The sequence below is a fragment of the Mastigoproctus giganteus genome, chromosome 3, assembly GCF_048544385.1.
Source record: "Mastigoproctus giganteus isolate SK-2022 chromosome 3, ASM4854438v1, whole genome shotgun sequence".
In the NCBI taxonomy this organism is placed as follows: Eukaryota; Metazoa; Arthropoda; class Arachnida; order Uropygi; family Thelyphonidae; genus Mastigoproctus; species Mastigoproctus giganteus.
In genome coordinates this window covers 201,684,842-201,700,244 of record NC_143577.1, presented here as the reverse complement: position 1 = coordinate 201,700,244, position 15,403 = coordinate 201,684,842, and the positions used below count along the sequence as shown (strand labels likewise).

At 38.1% G+C, this 15,403-nt stretch overlaps 1 protein-coding gene across 1 annotated transcript in view; it reads right to left on the bottom strand.

Moving 5' to 3' along the window:
- The window catches only part of Arp10 (Actin-related protein 10), a 195,174-nt gene that overhangs the window by 41,277 nt on the left and 138,494 nt on the right, over nt 1-15,403 (bottom strand). Inside the window, exon 9 of the mRNA XM_090370814.1 lies at nt 2,685-2,776. Coding sequence (XP_090226940.1) covers nt 2,685-2,776 — 92 coding nt within the window. The remainder of the gene's footprint in view (nt 1-2,684; nt 2,777-15,403) is intronic.

The following is a 15,403-nucleotide window of genomic DNA, read 5'->3' as shown; positions in this document are numbered from 1 at the left end:
CACATTTCTAGGGGTTACTACCATAAAACAATAAAAATCCAGTTGCGTTTCTGCTAGTGGAATCTGTTATAAACTGGTAGTAAACTCAATCTAATTGCATACCGATAGCTGGAATTGTGTTGGTTTTTACGTTATTATGGTGAAATGTGTTTCCCCTTCACTGATATAAAAAACATAAATACATTTTCAGAATCTTTTCTTCATTCCTATCTTGTTGCGTTCGGTTGGGATGATTCTGCGCTCGACTGCCATTTCTTGTAAACACAAAGACGAATCGTGCATAAGCCAATTCGGTTCGTGTTATTTTATAAGATATCGTTACCATATTTATAAATAGTGTATGATCGAATTTGTGTAGTGTAAACACGTGTTATACGAGTACTGACTGTATACGGCTCGACCGACGCGATCCATTTCTCTCGCGAAAACGATGTAATTTCCGACAAAAGTTGAGCACGAATTCGAATGCACACATATAAATATGACAGTTGGAATACAAATTCTTGTATTGTGTGCAGCTCATGCGCAGCAAAGTTGAATTTTGTTCATCTTTCCTTCTCGCTCTCCGCCGTCGCACTGTATATCTCGATAACATATGAAAAACGACCTTGAAGATAGTGGGCAGCAGTTTGCCAAATGAAAAAATCAAGAACCGCGTAACTCCGAGTTCGTGTAAGTCGGGGTATTACTGTATATTTTAATGCTAGTTTTGTATTGATTATTACTGTTTTGCATTTTCTGTAACTCTTAGCATTCTCACCATTATTTAGTGTCTGTGTGCCCTGTGTGTGAGAAGTCTGTACATATTTTTATTTATAAAATAAAAAAATGTTTTTAAGATTACTATGTTTGTTAGTTTGTTATACAATAATATTAATTAACATAACATTTATTTTATCTTTCAAAACATATTTACATTGTGTAAATAGAAAATGAAATTTACTATTTTTTTTCATATATTTTATTGGCCCACTTTCCCCATTTTCTATAGGGCCTTAGTCCTCCCAATCAAGGTTTTGCCATAACATGGTACTTCTCATGAATATATCTCCCATGTTGGCAATGGATTCCTGTATTAAAAACAAAGGGTACAGCAATGAACCCTGAGGGATTCCACAAATAACATTAGTCCAAGAACAGCAGTGCCACTTAATAACAACCCTCCCAGATTACCATATTGCTCAAATTTGTAGAGCAGTCTTGCCTGCAGAAAAGTCAAAAGCTTTACTGAAATTTAAGTGTACGATGTCAAAATTCTTTTGTATCCAGTTCCTTTGTAACTAGAACACCCCTTAACAAATCCATGCTGTGATTGCCATATAACCACGTTTCTGTCAAGATGATCCTGCATTACTTCTTTAACAAGCAATTCCATTATTTTCTCAGAAACAGAAACAGAAGTCAAGCTTACATGTCTGTAATTATTCACTTATCCCTTTGATCTCCCTGTGTGAATAGGAGAGAACCAAAGGACCTCTTATAATTATAGTTAAGGTTTGTTTATCTCTTTTGCTGCTTCCTTTAATATAAATGGAAGGTCTATCGGCACAAGAAGCCTTATTTATTTTTAATTTCAGCAATTTCTCTTTCACTTGCCTCTCAGTTATTACAAAATCATTTAGCTCCCTGTTAGAGTTTGACATACTTCTTGTCTCCCCATCCCTGAAAACTTCTTCACATATGAATATAGATGAAAAATATTTATTATCTGTCAGCAACCTGAATCAACAGTTAGGCCATTCATAGCTAGTGGACAAATGTAGTTCATCTCTCCTCCTCTGGTGTGAATGTAAGCAAAGAATTCTTTGCTACTTTCCTCATATTCTTAGCCAAAGACTTCGCATAATCTTACTTAGCTTGCTAAACCCCATTAGTGTCTTGATTATAGACTAGTTTGTACTTACTGTAGATTTCTGTGTCCCCTGATAATTTATAACACATTTTTATTCTGTTACTAGTCCCATCAGTTTAAATGACATCCATTTAAATATACTGTAACCTTCAACACAGTTGGTATAGAAAGCTTAATAGCTTCTACAATAACTTCCCTCAACATTTCTCATTTAGAATTTGCAGCTGTTAACATATATTAGTCCAGATGAAGAGAATTTGTGTAAGACCACTGTAGTCAACTCTCAATGCATGAACTACTACAGCTCATAATGCAATTAAGATTATTTCTTTCTCTTGTTGCCTCTCTAATATGATGGTGTACAAAGCAGTCATCCAATAAATATGGAAAATTTCTGTAACTGTGTGAGTGATCAACCCACAAGTTCCAGTCAGTACAGGAAAAGTTAAAAACCACCATCATAAAAGATTGGCACATATATTATAATGTATAACAAAACTATAAACTGTATAATAGCAAAAATTTTTGTTATTGCTCCATTCAATTTTTATTTAAGGGTAGCTGCTTTCTGCAGCCTTTTTGAATTAGACAAACTATTCACAAATCACAATAGCTAATTCAGGCTATGAATTTCACTGCAGACATATTTTGAATTATCAGTAATAAAATGATATAAAACTTTATATCGTTAGTCAGAGAACAGCTGTGATTTTGAAATACATCACATTTGAAATCATCGAGTATCGAATTAATGAGGATATACTATGACTGTAACTAAATTAAGTATTGTTATCATAATTATACTTAATTTCACCAAATTTAACTTTCTTACCTCTGGAAGTTCAGCTCCTTCAATTCTTTGAGCAGCTTCATAAGCCTGGAGCCTTTTGCCCCTTTCCAAAGGTGTTACAAAGCAGGTTCTGACTGTTCAATTAAAAAAAATATATAAATATGTCTTAAATACAAAATACAATACAAAATGATATCACTTCCCACAACACTGTTAGGTTACAGTAGAATTCCAATCTGCATTGGGCGCTGTAACTTGGCTTTTGGATCATCCTACAGCGCCAGTTGTGCTTACTAAAAGTGGCCCACAGGGCACTCACATCCTTTCATCCCGGACTTCGAGTCAAGCTGTTGTTGTTGTTGCTTAGGGGCTTTACGGCGCAAGGACAGCAAAGGCCATAATGTGCCTAACTATGGTGATGTCAAGTACATAGTTCTATCTGTATAGATGTTATTCAAGTTTATATCGTGTTGTATAGTTTTATCTGTTTGAGGAAATCAAAAATTTTGGTCACATGTGGTGTGTCTGCTAGTAAGTCAGAAATACTGAGAGAGGTGTTCATCGTGGGAAATGAGATAAGCATAGCTTGTCGCTCAGTACTGTACTTGGGACAATCAATAAGTAGATGGTGGACAGTGAGCTGAGTGTTGCAGTTTGTACACAGTGGTGGGTCAGTGGCTGCAAGCAAATAAAGATGTGTCAGGTGTGTGTGACCTATCCTTAATCAGGCTAATACGACTTCTTCATGTTGGTTTTCACGTATACTAGATCTCCATGGTTTCAGATCTTTTTTTATGCAAAGTAGCTTATTGTTGGCTTGATTCTTCCAGATATGTTGCCATTGTTCAAGGCATCGTTTATTTATAATGTACTTATAGTCAGATGTAGGTGTAGTGAAGGATTGGTCTATAGGATCGGTAGCAGTTTTGGCAGCTAGGTCGGCCTGTTCGTTTCCAGAAATGCCAGCGTGACCAGGGATCCAACATAACAGAACTTGTTGTTTCTTCTGGTTTAATTTAGTCAGAGTATTCCAGATCTGTCTAAGTAAGGGGTTATCATTTTTTGTATTGTGTTGTATAGCTTGGATGGCACTAATGGAGTCAGTATAAATAATGCTGTGCAGTCTAGTTCTTAAGAGCGTGTAGTTTTTTTTTTTTTTTTTTTTTTTTGGTAGTTGTTGGTGCATCAGCTTCTGTGGCCATAGTGCACCTCCCAAGGTTTTTGCAGTACTTTGATCCAAGCCCGAGGCAGGATTTGAACCCATGACCTTTGGGTTGCCAGGCAGGCACCTTACCCACCTGGCTAGCCTGGTCGGCGAGCGTGTAGTTTAAGGCTATGTGGATAGCACAGAGTTCTGCAGTATAGCTGCTACATTCAGTGGGGAGTTTTTTTGGACAAAGTGATGTTAGGAAATACTGCTGCTGCACCAACATGATTGTCTGTTTTAGACCCGTCTGTGTAAATTGGTGTGTACTGGCCGTGCTGGGTTCTCAATGCGGCGTACATTTGCAGTATGTTCTGTTGAGATAAGGTGTGTTTTCCCCAGGCTGTGAATGAAAAGTCACATGGCGGTATATGATACATCCATGGTGGGGCTGCATGAGAGGCAGTAGGCTGTATCTTACTCGGGTCAATTTGCCAGTCAGCTTGTAGTGAGCGAAGACGTATCCTGGTTGGTGGGTTTATAGATGGGTAAGCTCTATAAAGGTTTTCCCATTTAGGGTGGAAAACACCGTTCCAAGTGGGGTGGTTTGGATGCCCTTTGAGTTTTGCGGCATAATTTAATAAAAGCATTTATCTGCGTAGCTGTAAGGGTGTTTCATGCGCTTCGGTATATAGGCTCTGAACCGGTGATGTACGGTACACCCCCAGTGCAAGACGAAGAGCACTGTGGTGTACAGGATCAAGCCAATGTAAAGCGCTTGGTCTAGCAGAGCAATATACGACAGAACCATAATCCAGACGTGACCGTATTAGTGCACGGTAGAGATGTAGCAGCGTGTAACGGTCAGCTCACCACGTTGTGCCCGATAGAACTCTTAAAATGTTAAGCTTTTTAAGACAGTTAGTCCGGAGTGTTTTTATATGATCAAGGAAAGTGAGTTTTTGGTCGAATATCACACCCAGAAAGCAGACACTAGGGACCACTGGTATGACTTTATTTTCTAGTCTAAGTTCAGGATGTTGGTGTAGGTTACGATTCCTACAGAAGTGTATCCCAACTGTTTTTTGGTGTGAGAGACGAAATCCATTGTTTTGGGACCATTTAGCTATTTTGTTGATGGCACATTGCAACTGCCTTTCTATCATTTGCATGTCAGGTGAATGGCATGCGATACTGAAGTCGTCAGCGTAATATTGTTTGTGGTAGGTCGTGTGTCATTGAATTCATTATTATACTAAAGAGAGTGGCACTTAGCACTGACCCTTGTGGTACTCCTTCTTCTTGGATGGATTTTGAAGATAAGTGGTTGTGAACTTTAACTTGAAATGAGTGACAATGCAGCAAGTTTCTGATAAACTGTGGTAGGTGTCCGCGAAATCCCAGATCGTATAGGGTTCGCATAATACCATATCTCCAAGAAGTGTCAAAAGCTTTTTCGATGTCAAAGAAGACCACTGCAAGATGTTCTTTTCGGACGAAGGCATCACAAATGTTTATTTCTGTCTTGACCAAAAGTGTGGATCTACCTTCCCGGAAACCACATTGCACAGGATTTAGGAGATCATTTTGAGCTAGAAACCAAGTTAGTCGGGCGTTTACCATTTTTTCCATGACCTTGCTCATACAGCTAGTGAGTGCAATGGGTCGATAATGTTGTGGATTTGTAGGGTCTTTGCCTGGTTTTGGAATAGCCAGAATGTACGCATGATACCATTTGTCGGGGAATGTGTTTTCTTTGAATATTCTATTGTAGAGGAGTAGCAGAGTCTTGAGAGCCGGTTCGGTGAGTTTTGCTATCATGATGTAGTGGATACCATCTGTCCCTGCTGCAACTTCAACAACAAGTGATATCAACTTCAACAACAAGTGATGGAAGTCGGTTCCACCAACCAACCACCCGCTGGCCAAAGGCAAATTTCCGCACATCTATCCGACATCCGTCCTTCCTCAATTTGAATTTATGCCCTCTGAGCTGATTATTCTGAGCAAGATGAAGAATCCCATTGGCATTGAGCATGCTCAAACCATTCAAAGCCTTATACACCTCTATCAGATCACCTCGCCGGTGCCTAGTCTCCAGACTCTGTAATTTGCAAAACTTAAGCCTTTCTTCGTAAGAGCAACCCTTTGTTCCATTCACTAATCTTGTTGCCCTTCTCTGTACCTGTTCCAGCAGCTCTACATCCTTCTTGAAATGAGGCCTCCAGACCTGTATACAGTACTCAAGATGTGGCCTAACCATTGCCTTATACAAGGGAATAATCACCTCCTTATCCCTGCTAGAATGGCGTATTTATGACTTTGCTTTGTTTATTTTTCGTTTGGTGCGTTGGTACTGGGGACAACAATGACCTTGCCCATTCAGCTAGTGATTTACTTGGTGGTATAGTTACCTCCGTTTGGGTAGAAATTGATATGTGTTTTGTGGTTATTTGTGCATAAGTGGGCTTATTAGTATTTGGAACCGGTAGGGATTTTTTGGCCTCTTGGTAGGTTACGTTATGTTCGGTTTTGTACCGCTGTATCTTTTTTTCACGCTGCCAAAGGGAACACTCTTTGGAATATGCTGGGTGTGCCTCTTTACAGTTCAGACAGATTGGTCTTGTGGCTGTGCAGTCAGTACTAATGTCTTCAGTAGATCCACATGTGGCACAGGCAGATACTCCTCTGCAGACTGTCTGTGAGTGCCCAAACTTCTGGCACTTATAGCAGCGTAATGGGTTCGGGATGTATGGTTTAACTCAGCAGTTAAGGTAGCCTGCTTTTATCACTGTTGGTGGCTTGGGATTATCAAAAGTAAGTATTATGTTCCGTGTAGGAACTAGTATGCCATCTTTCTTTGTCATAATTCTTCTGACATTAATGATTCCTTGGTCGTGTAATTCTTGTTTTAGTTCTTCGTCTGACACGTTCATGAGGTCCCACTCGGTGATGCCGCCTCTTGACGTGTTCAGGGAAACGTGGGGTGAAACGGTGATAGAAGTTCCACCAAAAGTTTTCAGTTTTTGTAGTTGCTCAGCCTGTCGAGCAGTGGCAACTTCAACTAGTAGGTCTCCTGATCTTAGACGACGAACTGTCTTTGGAGTACCTATTGTGCTTTCTAGGCATTTCTACACTAGAAATGGAGGGAGCTTTCCAACTGGTTGTTCTTCAGTTGAATGAATAATCAAGAAGGTTGGAGTTCGGATTCTGCCTATGTCAGTGTTTTGACGTTTTGCTGCGACAGAACTAGACTCCCCTTGTTCTTGCCTTGTCACGGTTTCTTCTATGCACCCAGTGTTTTTCTGGGATTTACGGACTTCTTGCTCCATTTTGCCCTGGAAGGGAGACCTTTTCCCCTCCAGGTTACTGGCCCTGCCACGTGGAGGCAGGAGCAGTGCCAACTTTGTGATTCGAGTCAAGCAAGCCGGACTTCTCACCCATTTAAAGTTTGGGAATAGGTTGAGGTCGTTTTGGCCCCAAGGCCTCTAATCATTCGCTTTACCAGAAGAGACTGATTCACTCGAGTGCCGGCTATCTGGAGAGAAACTTTGGAGGGAACCAGCTACTAGATGGTTTGACTAGTCATTCGCCCCAATACACCAGTTATCAGAAATTTCAATTAAATAATTTTTTTTTTTTTTTTAATCTTTTTAAATAATTTTACTCAAAGAAACTGACGCAATTAATATTTAAGTGTAACAAATAAAACTATCATACGAATGTAATACAATTATGATTCCATAAAACTATGAATGAAGCAAAGAGTACATTTAATCCATGTCACTTCTTGTATAATACTAACCACACACAAATATCATCCATAAAATTTTCAAAAAAAAAAAAAAAAAAAAAGGCCACAAATTTATTAATACATTAATACAAGACAAAAAAAAAAAAGTTGTAATAGTCAAGTTGTATGATAAAAATGTAGCTAAACAAAGATGCAGGCAATCCAGGCTATCATGGTTTGATAGATGACAAAGCAGTTTCATCAGAGATGAAACTGAAAATAAAGAGGAACATTACAATAAAAGTAAACCATGAAAACTGACAGTTAGTGAAGCATTTAATACTCTTCAGACCGCTGTAGATGGGCCAAATCACAAAACAGAACTGAGTGCAAACTAATTATATATATTCCATTACACTGCTTTTCACAATTTAACAATGCCAATTTCAAAAATAATTTGCCTTTTGTTCCATTTTGCCAGCGTTTTCTCTAATTGGAAAAAATGAATCTTCTTGTAAACCCCACTTTGACTAACATGAGTTTGGTTAACATAAGTTCTCTTTTTGCACAGTAGGTCCCATTACAGTGAATACCATTTTCAGAAAAATTTGACTATAATGAAAATATTTCTATGTTCTGACTGAATTCTCTTATTATTAGTACTTTGTAAGCATAAAACTTAAATGAAATAGTTTTGAAGAAAAATTCGGTGAATGAATTATTTTCAAAGTTCACCTATGGCTAAAATGTAGTTTACAAAGAAGGAAAACACTTTATTGGAAAATTCCTTTCCACTTTCCAGTTTCGTAAATATGGATAAGGAAACATTTGCCTAAAGGAAAAACAGAGAAGTTTTAAAATATACAGCAAAAGGATTCAATATCACACCTCTATTTATTTTTACCACATTTTTCATTGATTAAGGTTTTTTTTTTTAACCTCTGCAGTATTGTAATGGCACTGTTTCACAAAAAAATAATAAAAATAAACAAATATATCAGATGATCTGTAATCAAGAATTTGAGTGCAGTTAGGGAAAAACAATGCTCAAACCAAAGAACACACATGAAAAGTAGATATGGCAATGGTAATGAAAGGGCCTCACATTTTCATGGTCAAGTCTTGAAAAATTCCTTTAAGCAGTTGACTCAACTAGCAAAAAAAAAAAAAAAAAAAAAAACTCTATCAGAATTAGTAACTGAATTCAACTTAGTGCAATCTGAGCCATACATTTTTGGTTTAATATATGAAAAATAAGTTGTTAGTTAGTTATTTGGTTTTTAGGAGCATTAGCAACTAAGGCCATATTGCTCCGGGATATGCGGTGGTCATACGAACCATCAACATATGAAATTATATTGAAGAACTTCCTGAAGATTTTGATCCAAAAGATTTGAGTTCAAATGAATTACCTGAGGATTTTCAATTGATTCCTGAACCGGCAAGACAGAGTATACTGCAACAACCAGCTTCGACTTTGAGGGCCTGCTAGAACGTAGTCTTGTCGGTTTGCTATGGCTGGAGAAATCGATTTAGAAGCCGTACTGATCGCAAAAAGAAGTGCGAGTGTTTCGTTGAATAACAACAGAATGATCTTGGCTAAACAAAATCATTTTCCACTAATACTGGCTTGTGCTATTACCATCCATAAATCTCAGGGAGATATTTTTGATTCCGTAGTTTATGAATGCAAGAAATGTCACTAACAACAACTAGCTTATGTTGCATTATCTCGAGTTACTGATATCAATGATCTTTACATTATTGCTGCAAATGGAGAGAAGAAATTTTATCATGGACTGAGACACGCTACATCCACTCACATACTTCATGCTGAAATGACCAGGTTGCCAAGTAATTTACCATGCTATATACTCTATTACTATATTTACCATGCAAGATACTTTATAGAAGTTCATCAGTAAATGACAAGATCTTTCCATTCTAATTTTAAATTGTCAAAGTTTACATGCTCACAGTGACAATCTCACTGAAGACGTCACACAACAATCCAATTTACTTCTACTTTCTGAAACGTGGCTAAATAACAAAGTAAGCATACCTAACTTTGATTGTCGTTTAATTTAAACGAGAAGATCAACAAGCTGGTGGTGTAGCAGTTTATCACAAGAGAGAAAATCATACTCATGTATGATTTTCTACCTGGAACAGATTAACTTCTGTTCCAGGTAAATTAATGGAGGCACTGGTTAAAGAAGCACTGCAGGATCATCTAGACAAGAATTCAGTTATAGCTCAGACGCAGCATGGTTTTGTTAAGGGCAGGTCTTGCCTGACCAATTTGATTGGATACTATGATGTAGTCACAAAAGAACTGGATGCAGGGAATAACTTTGATATTATATATTTGGATCTTAGAAAGGCTTTTGATACTGTTGCACATGGAAGACTGCTGCACAAATTGGAGCAGTGTGGCATTGGAGGCAAATTGCTGCTATGGATAAGGGGATGGTTGAGTGGCAGAAGACAGAGAGTGGTAATCAATGGACACTGCTCAACGTGGACTAATGTTATTAGTGGAGTTCCTCAAGGTTCAGTGTTGGGTCCGTTGTTGTTTTCGGTGTTTATGAATGATATTGATGATGGGATATCAAGTTTAATGTCCAAGTTTGCAGATGATACAAAGGTTGGCAGGGTCGTTAAGGACAATACTGACGCTATGCTGCTGCAACAGGATCTGGAAAGGTTGAACAGATGGGCTGAGAGGTGGCAAATGAGGTTTAACATCGACAAATGTAAAGTGCTGCATATGGGAAACAGTAACCCCAGAGCAACGTATCAACTCTGCGGTACTACACTGACAGTGGTGGAGAATGAAAAGGACCTGGGGGTAATTGTGCAGGCAGATATGAAGTTCTCTGAGCAGTGCAGACGAGCTGCAAGAGTAGCGCATGGTGTCTTGTCAATGATATACAGGAATTTTTCTAGCAGGGATAAGGAGGTGATTATTCCCTTGTATAAGGCAATGGTAAGGCCACATCTTGAGTACTGTATACAGGTCTGGAGGCCTCATTTCAAGAAGGATGTAGAGCTGCTGGAACGGGTACAGAGAAGGGCAACAAGATTAGTAAATGGAACAAAGGGTTGCTCTTACGAAGAAAGGCTTAAGTTTTGCAAATTACAGAGTCTGGAGACTAGGCACCGGCGAGGTGATCTGATAGAGGTGTATAAGGCTTTGAATGGTTTGAGCATGCTCAATGCCAATGGGATTCTTCATCTTTCTCAGAATAATCACCTCAGAGGGCATAAATTCAAATTGAGGAAGGACGGATGTCGGATAGATGTGCGGAAATTTGCCTTTGGCCAGCGGGTGGTTGGTTGGTGGAACCGACTTCCATCACTTGTTGTTGAAGTTGATAGCCTAAACAAATTTAAAGCTCAACTGGACAGGTATTTCGAACGAACGGAGGGGTGAAATGGGAGTGGGTGTTTTTTTTTTTTTTTTTTTTTGGCTGATGCTGAATAAGCTTGCTTTCTTGCATCATATGCCTCTGCTAATGCTAATGCTAATGCTAATGTTTTTATTTCTTATATGAAAGTGATTTATTGACAAACTGTTGGCAAATCCGTGAGTGTTAGACCTGTTGGAGACATTTATGCAACTGAATGCCTTCTTTCTGATGGTCAAACGATATTGTTGGTAGTCACTTACATTTCACCTAACCAAAAGATTGAACGCATCATTGAATTCATCCATTTCGTTTTACTTCCTTACACGATTGAAGGAGATGCATTGCTACAACAATTTTCTCACAAGAAATGCGACCGAATATCAATGATACTTAGTGGGAATTTCAACATTAATTTTGCAGATACTCAATCCAAACCTTTGATAGATTTCTTAGAAAATAAATTTGTAAGTAACCCATTGTAAGTAAATTACCTATTGAACATGTATTGCAACCTCAAATTCATGAAACTATAGGGAAAAAAAAAAAAAAAAAATGCTTTAAAATGTTCGGATTCTTTTCATACTAAACTCCTTTAACCTCGTCCAAGCCAAGGATGTTTTCACATAAAATAAAACATCTTTTGTGCATACAGGGCACACACTGTTTTTTGAGACAGATTGTGTGGCGATATTTAATATGGTCTATAAATTTAAATTTATTATTGAGAGTTAGTCCAAACAAGCAGATTGTGATTGTAAGAGGTATCAAGTTACTTTTGAGTATTATTTTAGGTTCAGGATGCATTTTATGTTTTCTGCAAAAGTGTACTACTGGTGCTGTTTTTTTGTTTGGAGAGGTGCCCATTGTCCTTGGTCAAAGTTTCTTTATTGTGCCCCGAAGTATTCTTAATCATATGCATGCACTGCAAGTGATACAAGATAGAAATTCTTGCATAGTGATAGGTTTCCACTATGTCATGTACATGTTTTATAATAGAGTTTTATAAAAAGGCTGCAAAAATTTCGAAGGAAGAGACCTGAATTGTGGAAGGATAGTTGGATACTCCATCAAGATGATGTTCCAGCACACAACACTCTGTTTACCAGTTTTTGGCCAAAAAACAAATCCCCGGGTGTGAGAATGCACCCTACATGACAGACCTGGTCCCTTGTGACTTTCTCTTCCCTAAACTGAAAAGAGAGAAGCAGCGATGACACAGTTTGTGGGACTCGTTGTTGTTGTGAGGGTTTACAGTGTAGGAGCTACACAGGCCATAATGTGCCTATCTTATGGTTATTATCAGAAAGTTTCTGCTATTAGCGAAATTAGGTGTTATATGGCATTATAGCAATTTTTTTTTTTTTTTTTTAAATTCTGTTTCAGGAAGGAGAAAAAGGAAGAGAGAGATGACCAAGCTGTCCAGTATCCATGAAAACTGATAAAAATGTGGACCAGGTAAGGACATTAATCAGAAATGATTGTTGCTTAAGCATTAGAATGGTTGCATCAGAACTCAATAAAAACAAAGAAACATATTTTAACTGAAAATTTAGTCATGAGAAAAGTGTGCCAAGATGGTGCCAAAAATTCTGAATGAAGATCAATGAATGAGACAGTGGGACCAACTAATGATGTTACCAACAGCAAATTCTAAGTGGGAAGCATTCAAGGAATTAATCGTGAAAGCTACTAAACATTTCATACCTATTAAGAAATATTGTTCAAGGTTTAGGCCTAAATGGTTGTCAAATGAACTAATGAGACTCGTGGAAGAGAAGAAAAATGCATGGGATGCATATAAATTATCGGGCGACACAGAAGTCTATGGCAGGTATAAGTTAGTCTGTAATCAAGTCACAAAGGAGGTTAGGCAGGCAAAGGCAGATTACAAGAAATCTTTGGCAAAGAATGCTAAGAAAAACATCAAGGATTTCTTTACTTATATAAACTCTAAAAGGAAGGGGATGACTCAGATTGGTCCACTTGATATTGATGGTTCACTGTTGATCCTACTCAGATAGCAAACAAACTGAATGAGTATTTTGCATCTACATTCACACATCAGTTATTCAGGATTGAAAATGCCAGGTTATCAAATTGTAGCAGGGTGCTTATTGATTTTGTAATAACTGAGAGAAAATTGGAGTAGAAATTGTTGAAGTTAAACATAAGAAAGGCACCTGGGATGGATGGGATCTATCCAGTTATATTAAAGGAGGTGGCAAAGGAAGTAAATAAACCCTTAGCCATAATTATGAGAGCATCCCTGGACTCGAGGGAGGTCCCCACGGACTGGAGATGTGCAAATGTATCCCCAATTCACAAAGGGGATTGAAAGGCGACACAAGTAATTACAGACTAGTTAGTTTAACTTCTGTTCCGGGTAAAATAATGGAGTCGCTGGTTAAAGATGCATTGCAGGATCATCTAGACAAGACTGCAGCAATAATTCAGACAAAGCATGGGTTTGTTAAGGGAAAGTCTTGTCTTCCAAATCTGATTGGATATTATGATGTGGTTACAAAGGAACTGGATGCAAAAAATAATTTTGATATCACATACTTGGATTTCAGGAAAGCTTTTGACACTGTTGTGCATGGAAGACTACTGTACAAATTGGAACAGAATGGTATTAAGGGTAAGTTGCTACAACAGATAAAAGTATGGTTGAGTGGGAGAAGACAGAGGGTGGTAATCAATGAGTGCTGCTCTTCATGGACTAATGTTATTAGTGGAGTCCCACAGGGTTCAGTGTTGGGTCCACTGTTGTTTTGTATATTTATCAATGATATTGATGAAGGTATATCGGGCTTAGTGTTGAAGTTTGCAGATGAAAACAAAGGTTGGCAGAGTTGTTAATGACAGTAATGGCAGTGTGCTACTGCAACAGGATCTAGAAAATTTGGGAAGATGGGCTGAGAAGTGGCAACTGAAGTTTAACATTGACAAATGCAAAGTACTGCATATAGGTAGAAGTAACCCCAGAGGAATGTACCAACTGTGTGGTACTACACTTAGGGTGGGAGAAAATGAAAAAGACCTGGGAGTAATTGTCAGTCAAATATGAAGTTTTCTGAGCAATGCAGACAGGCTGCAGAGCAGGCCATGGTGTTTTGTCAATGATATACAGGAATTTTGCTAGCAGGGTAAAGGAGGTGATTGTCCCTCTGCATAAGGCAATGGTCAGGCCATGCCTTGAGTAAAGGAAAGCTTTAGCCAGCGGGTGGTTAATTGCTGGAACAAACTTCCATCTGTTGTTGTGGAAGTTGGTAGGTTAAATAAATTTAAGGAGGATGTGGACAAACATTTAGAGGGAATGGTTGCGTGAATTTTTTTTTTTTTTGGCTGATGCTACATAAGCTCATATGCTTGCTTTCTTGTATCACATGCTATGATTACTATTACTATTAGAAGACTCCAAAGTTTGTGAAGATGTTTTTTTAAAAAATTGAAGATTTAAAAATTTTCTGAGTAGAGTAATACCCCGACTTACGCGAACTCGGAGTTACGCGATTCTTGATTTTTTCGTTTGGTGTATATCTAAAATTAGCTTACCAGTGATTTGGAAGTCAAATCATAAAGCTTGGGTGACAGCTTCCGTTTTTGAGGACTGGTTTGGTCACCACTTCATACCCGATGCAAATGTTATTGCAAGTCTAAACAGATTCCATTTAAAGTGATGCTTCTTATTGACAATGCACCCGGTAACCCTCCTGCCACCCTAATTAATTTCGACCCACGTGTGAAAGTTGTGTTTTTGCCTCCAAACACAACCAGCTTGCTTCAACCGATGGACCAGGGAGTCATCAAAACATTCAAGGCTTACATGAGGCATTCATTTGCATGTCTGAATGAAGCTATGAGACAAAACAGTGAGATATCTGTTAAAGACTTTTGGAAACAATTCAATCTTTTAGATGCCGTAAGAATCATTGAAGAATCTTGGGATGAAATTCACAAAAAAATATTGAATGGTGTCTGGAAGTAACTTTGTCCATTTTTTTTTCAAAACCGAGACGAAAACAACACCAGAAACTGATCATGTCACTAATGTGATAGAAGAAGTTGTTAATCTTGCCAGGCAATTAGATTTGGAAGTCAATGGTGATGATGTCAACAAGCTGTTGGATTCACATAGTCAGGAGCTGACAATGAATGAGCTCATAGAGATGCGTGAGCAAAACGTCACTGAAGTATCCGACACTTCAGACCCAGTTCCACCAGAAAAGCACATGACAATTGCAAGCTTGATAGAAGGTCTCAGCTCAATTGAAAAGGGCTTAAAAATTTTAGAAAACATAGATTCCAAAAAATAACACGTTATAGCTACAAAGCAAGGAATAAAAAAATATTAGCTTGCTACGAAGAAATTCTGTGTGAAAAAAAGAAGGCACTGTGTCGTCAGATGAATTTGTTAGATTTTATGAAGCCATCGACATCAAAATGACTTTTTTACGTAACTCATTTATTT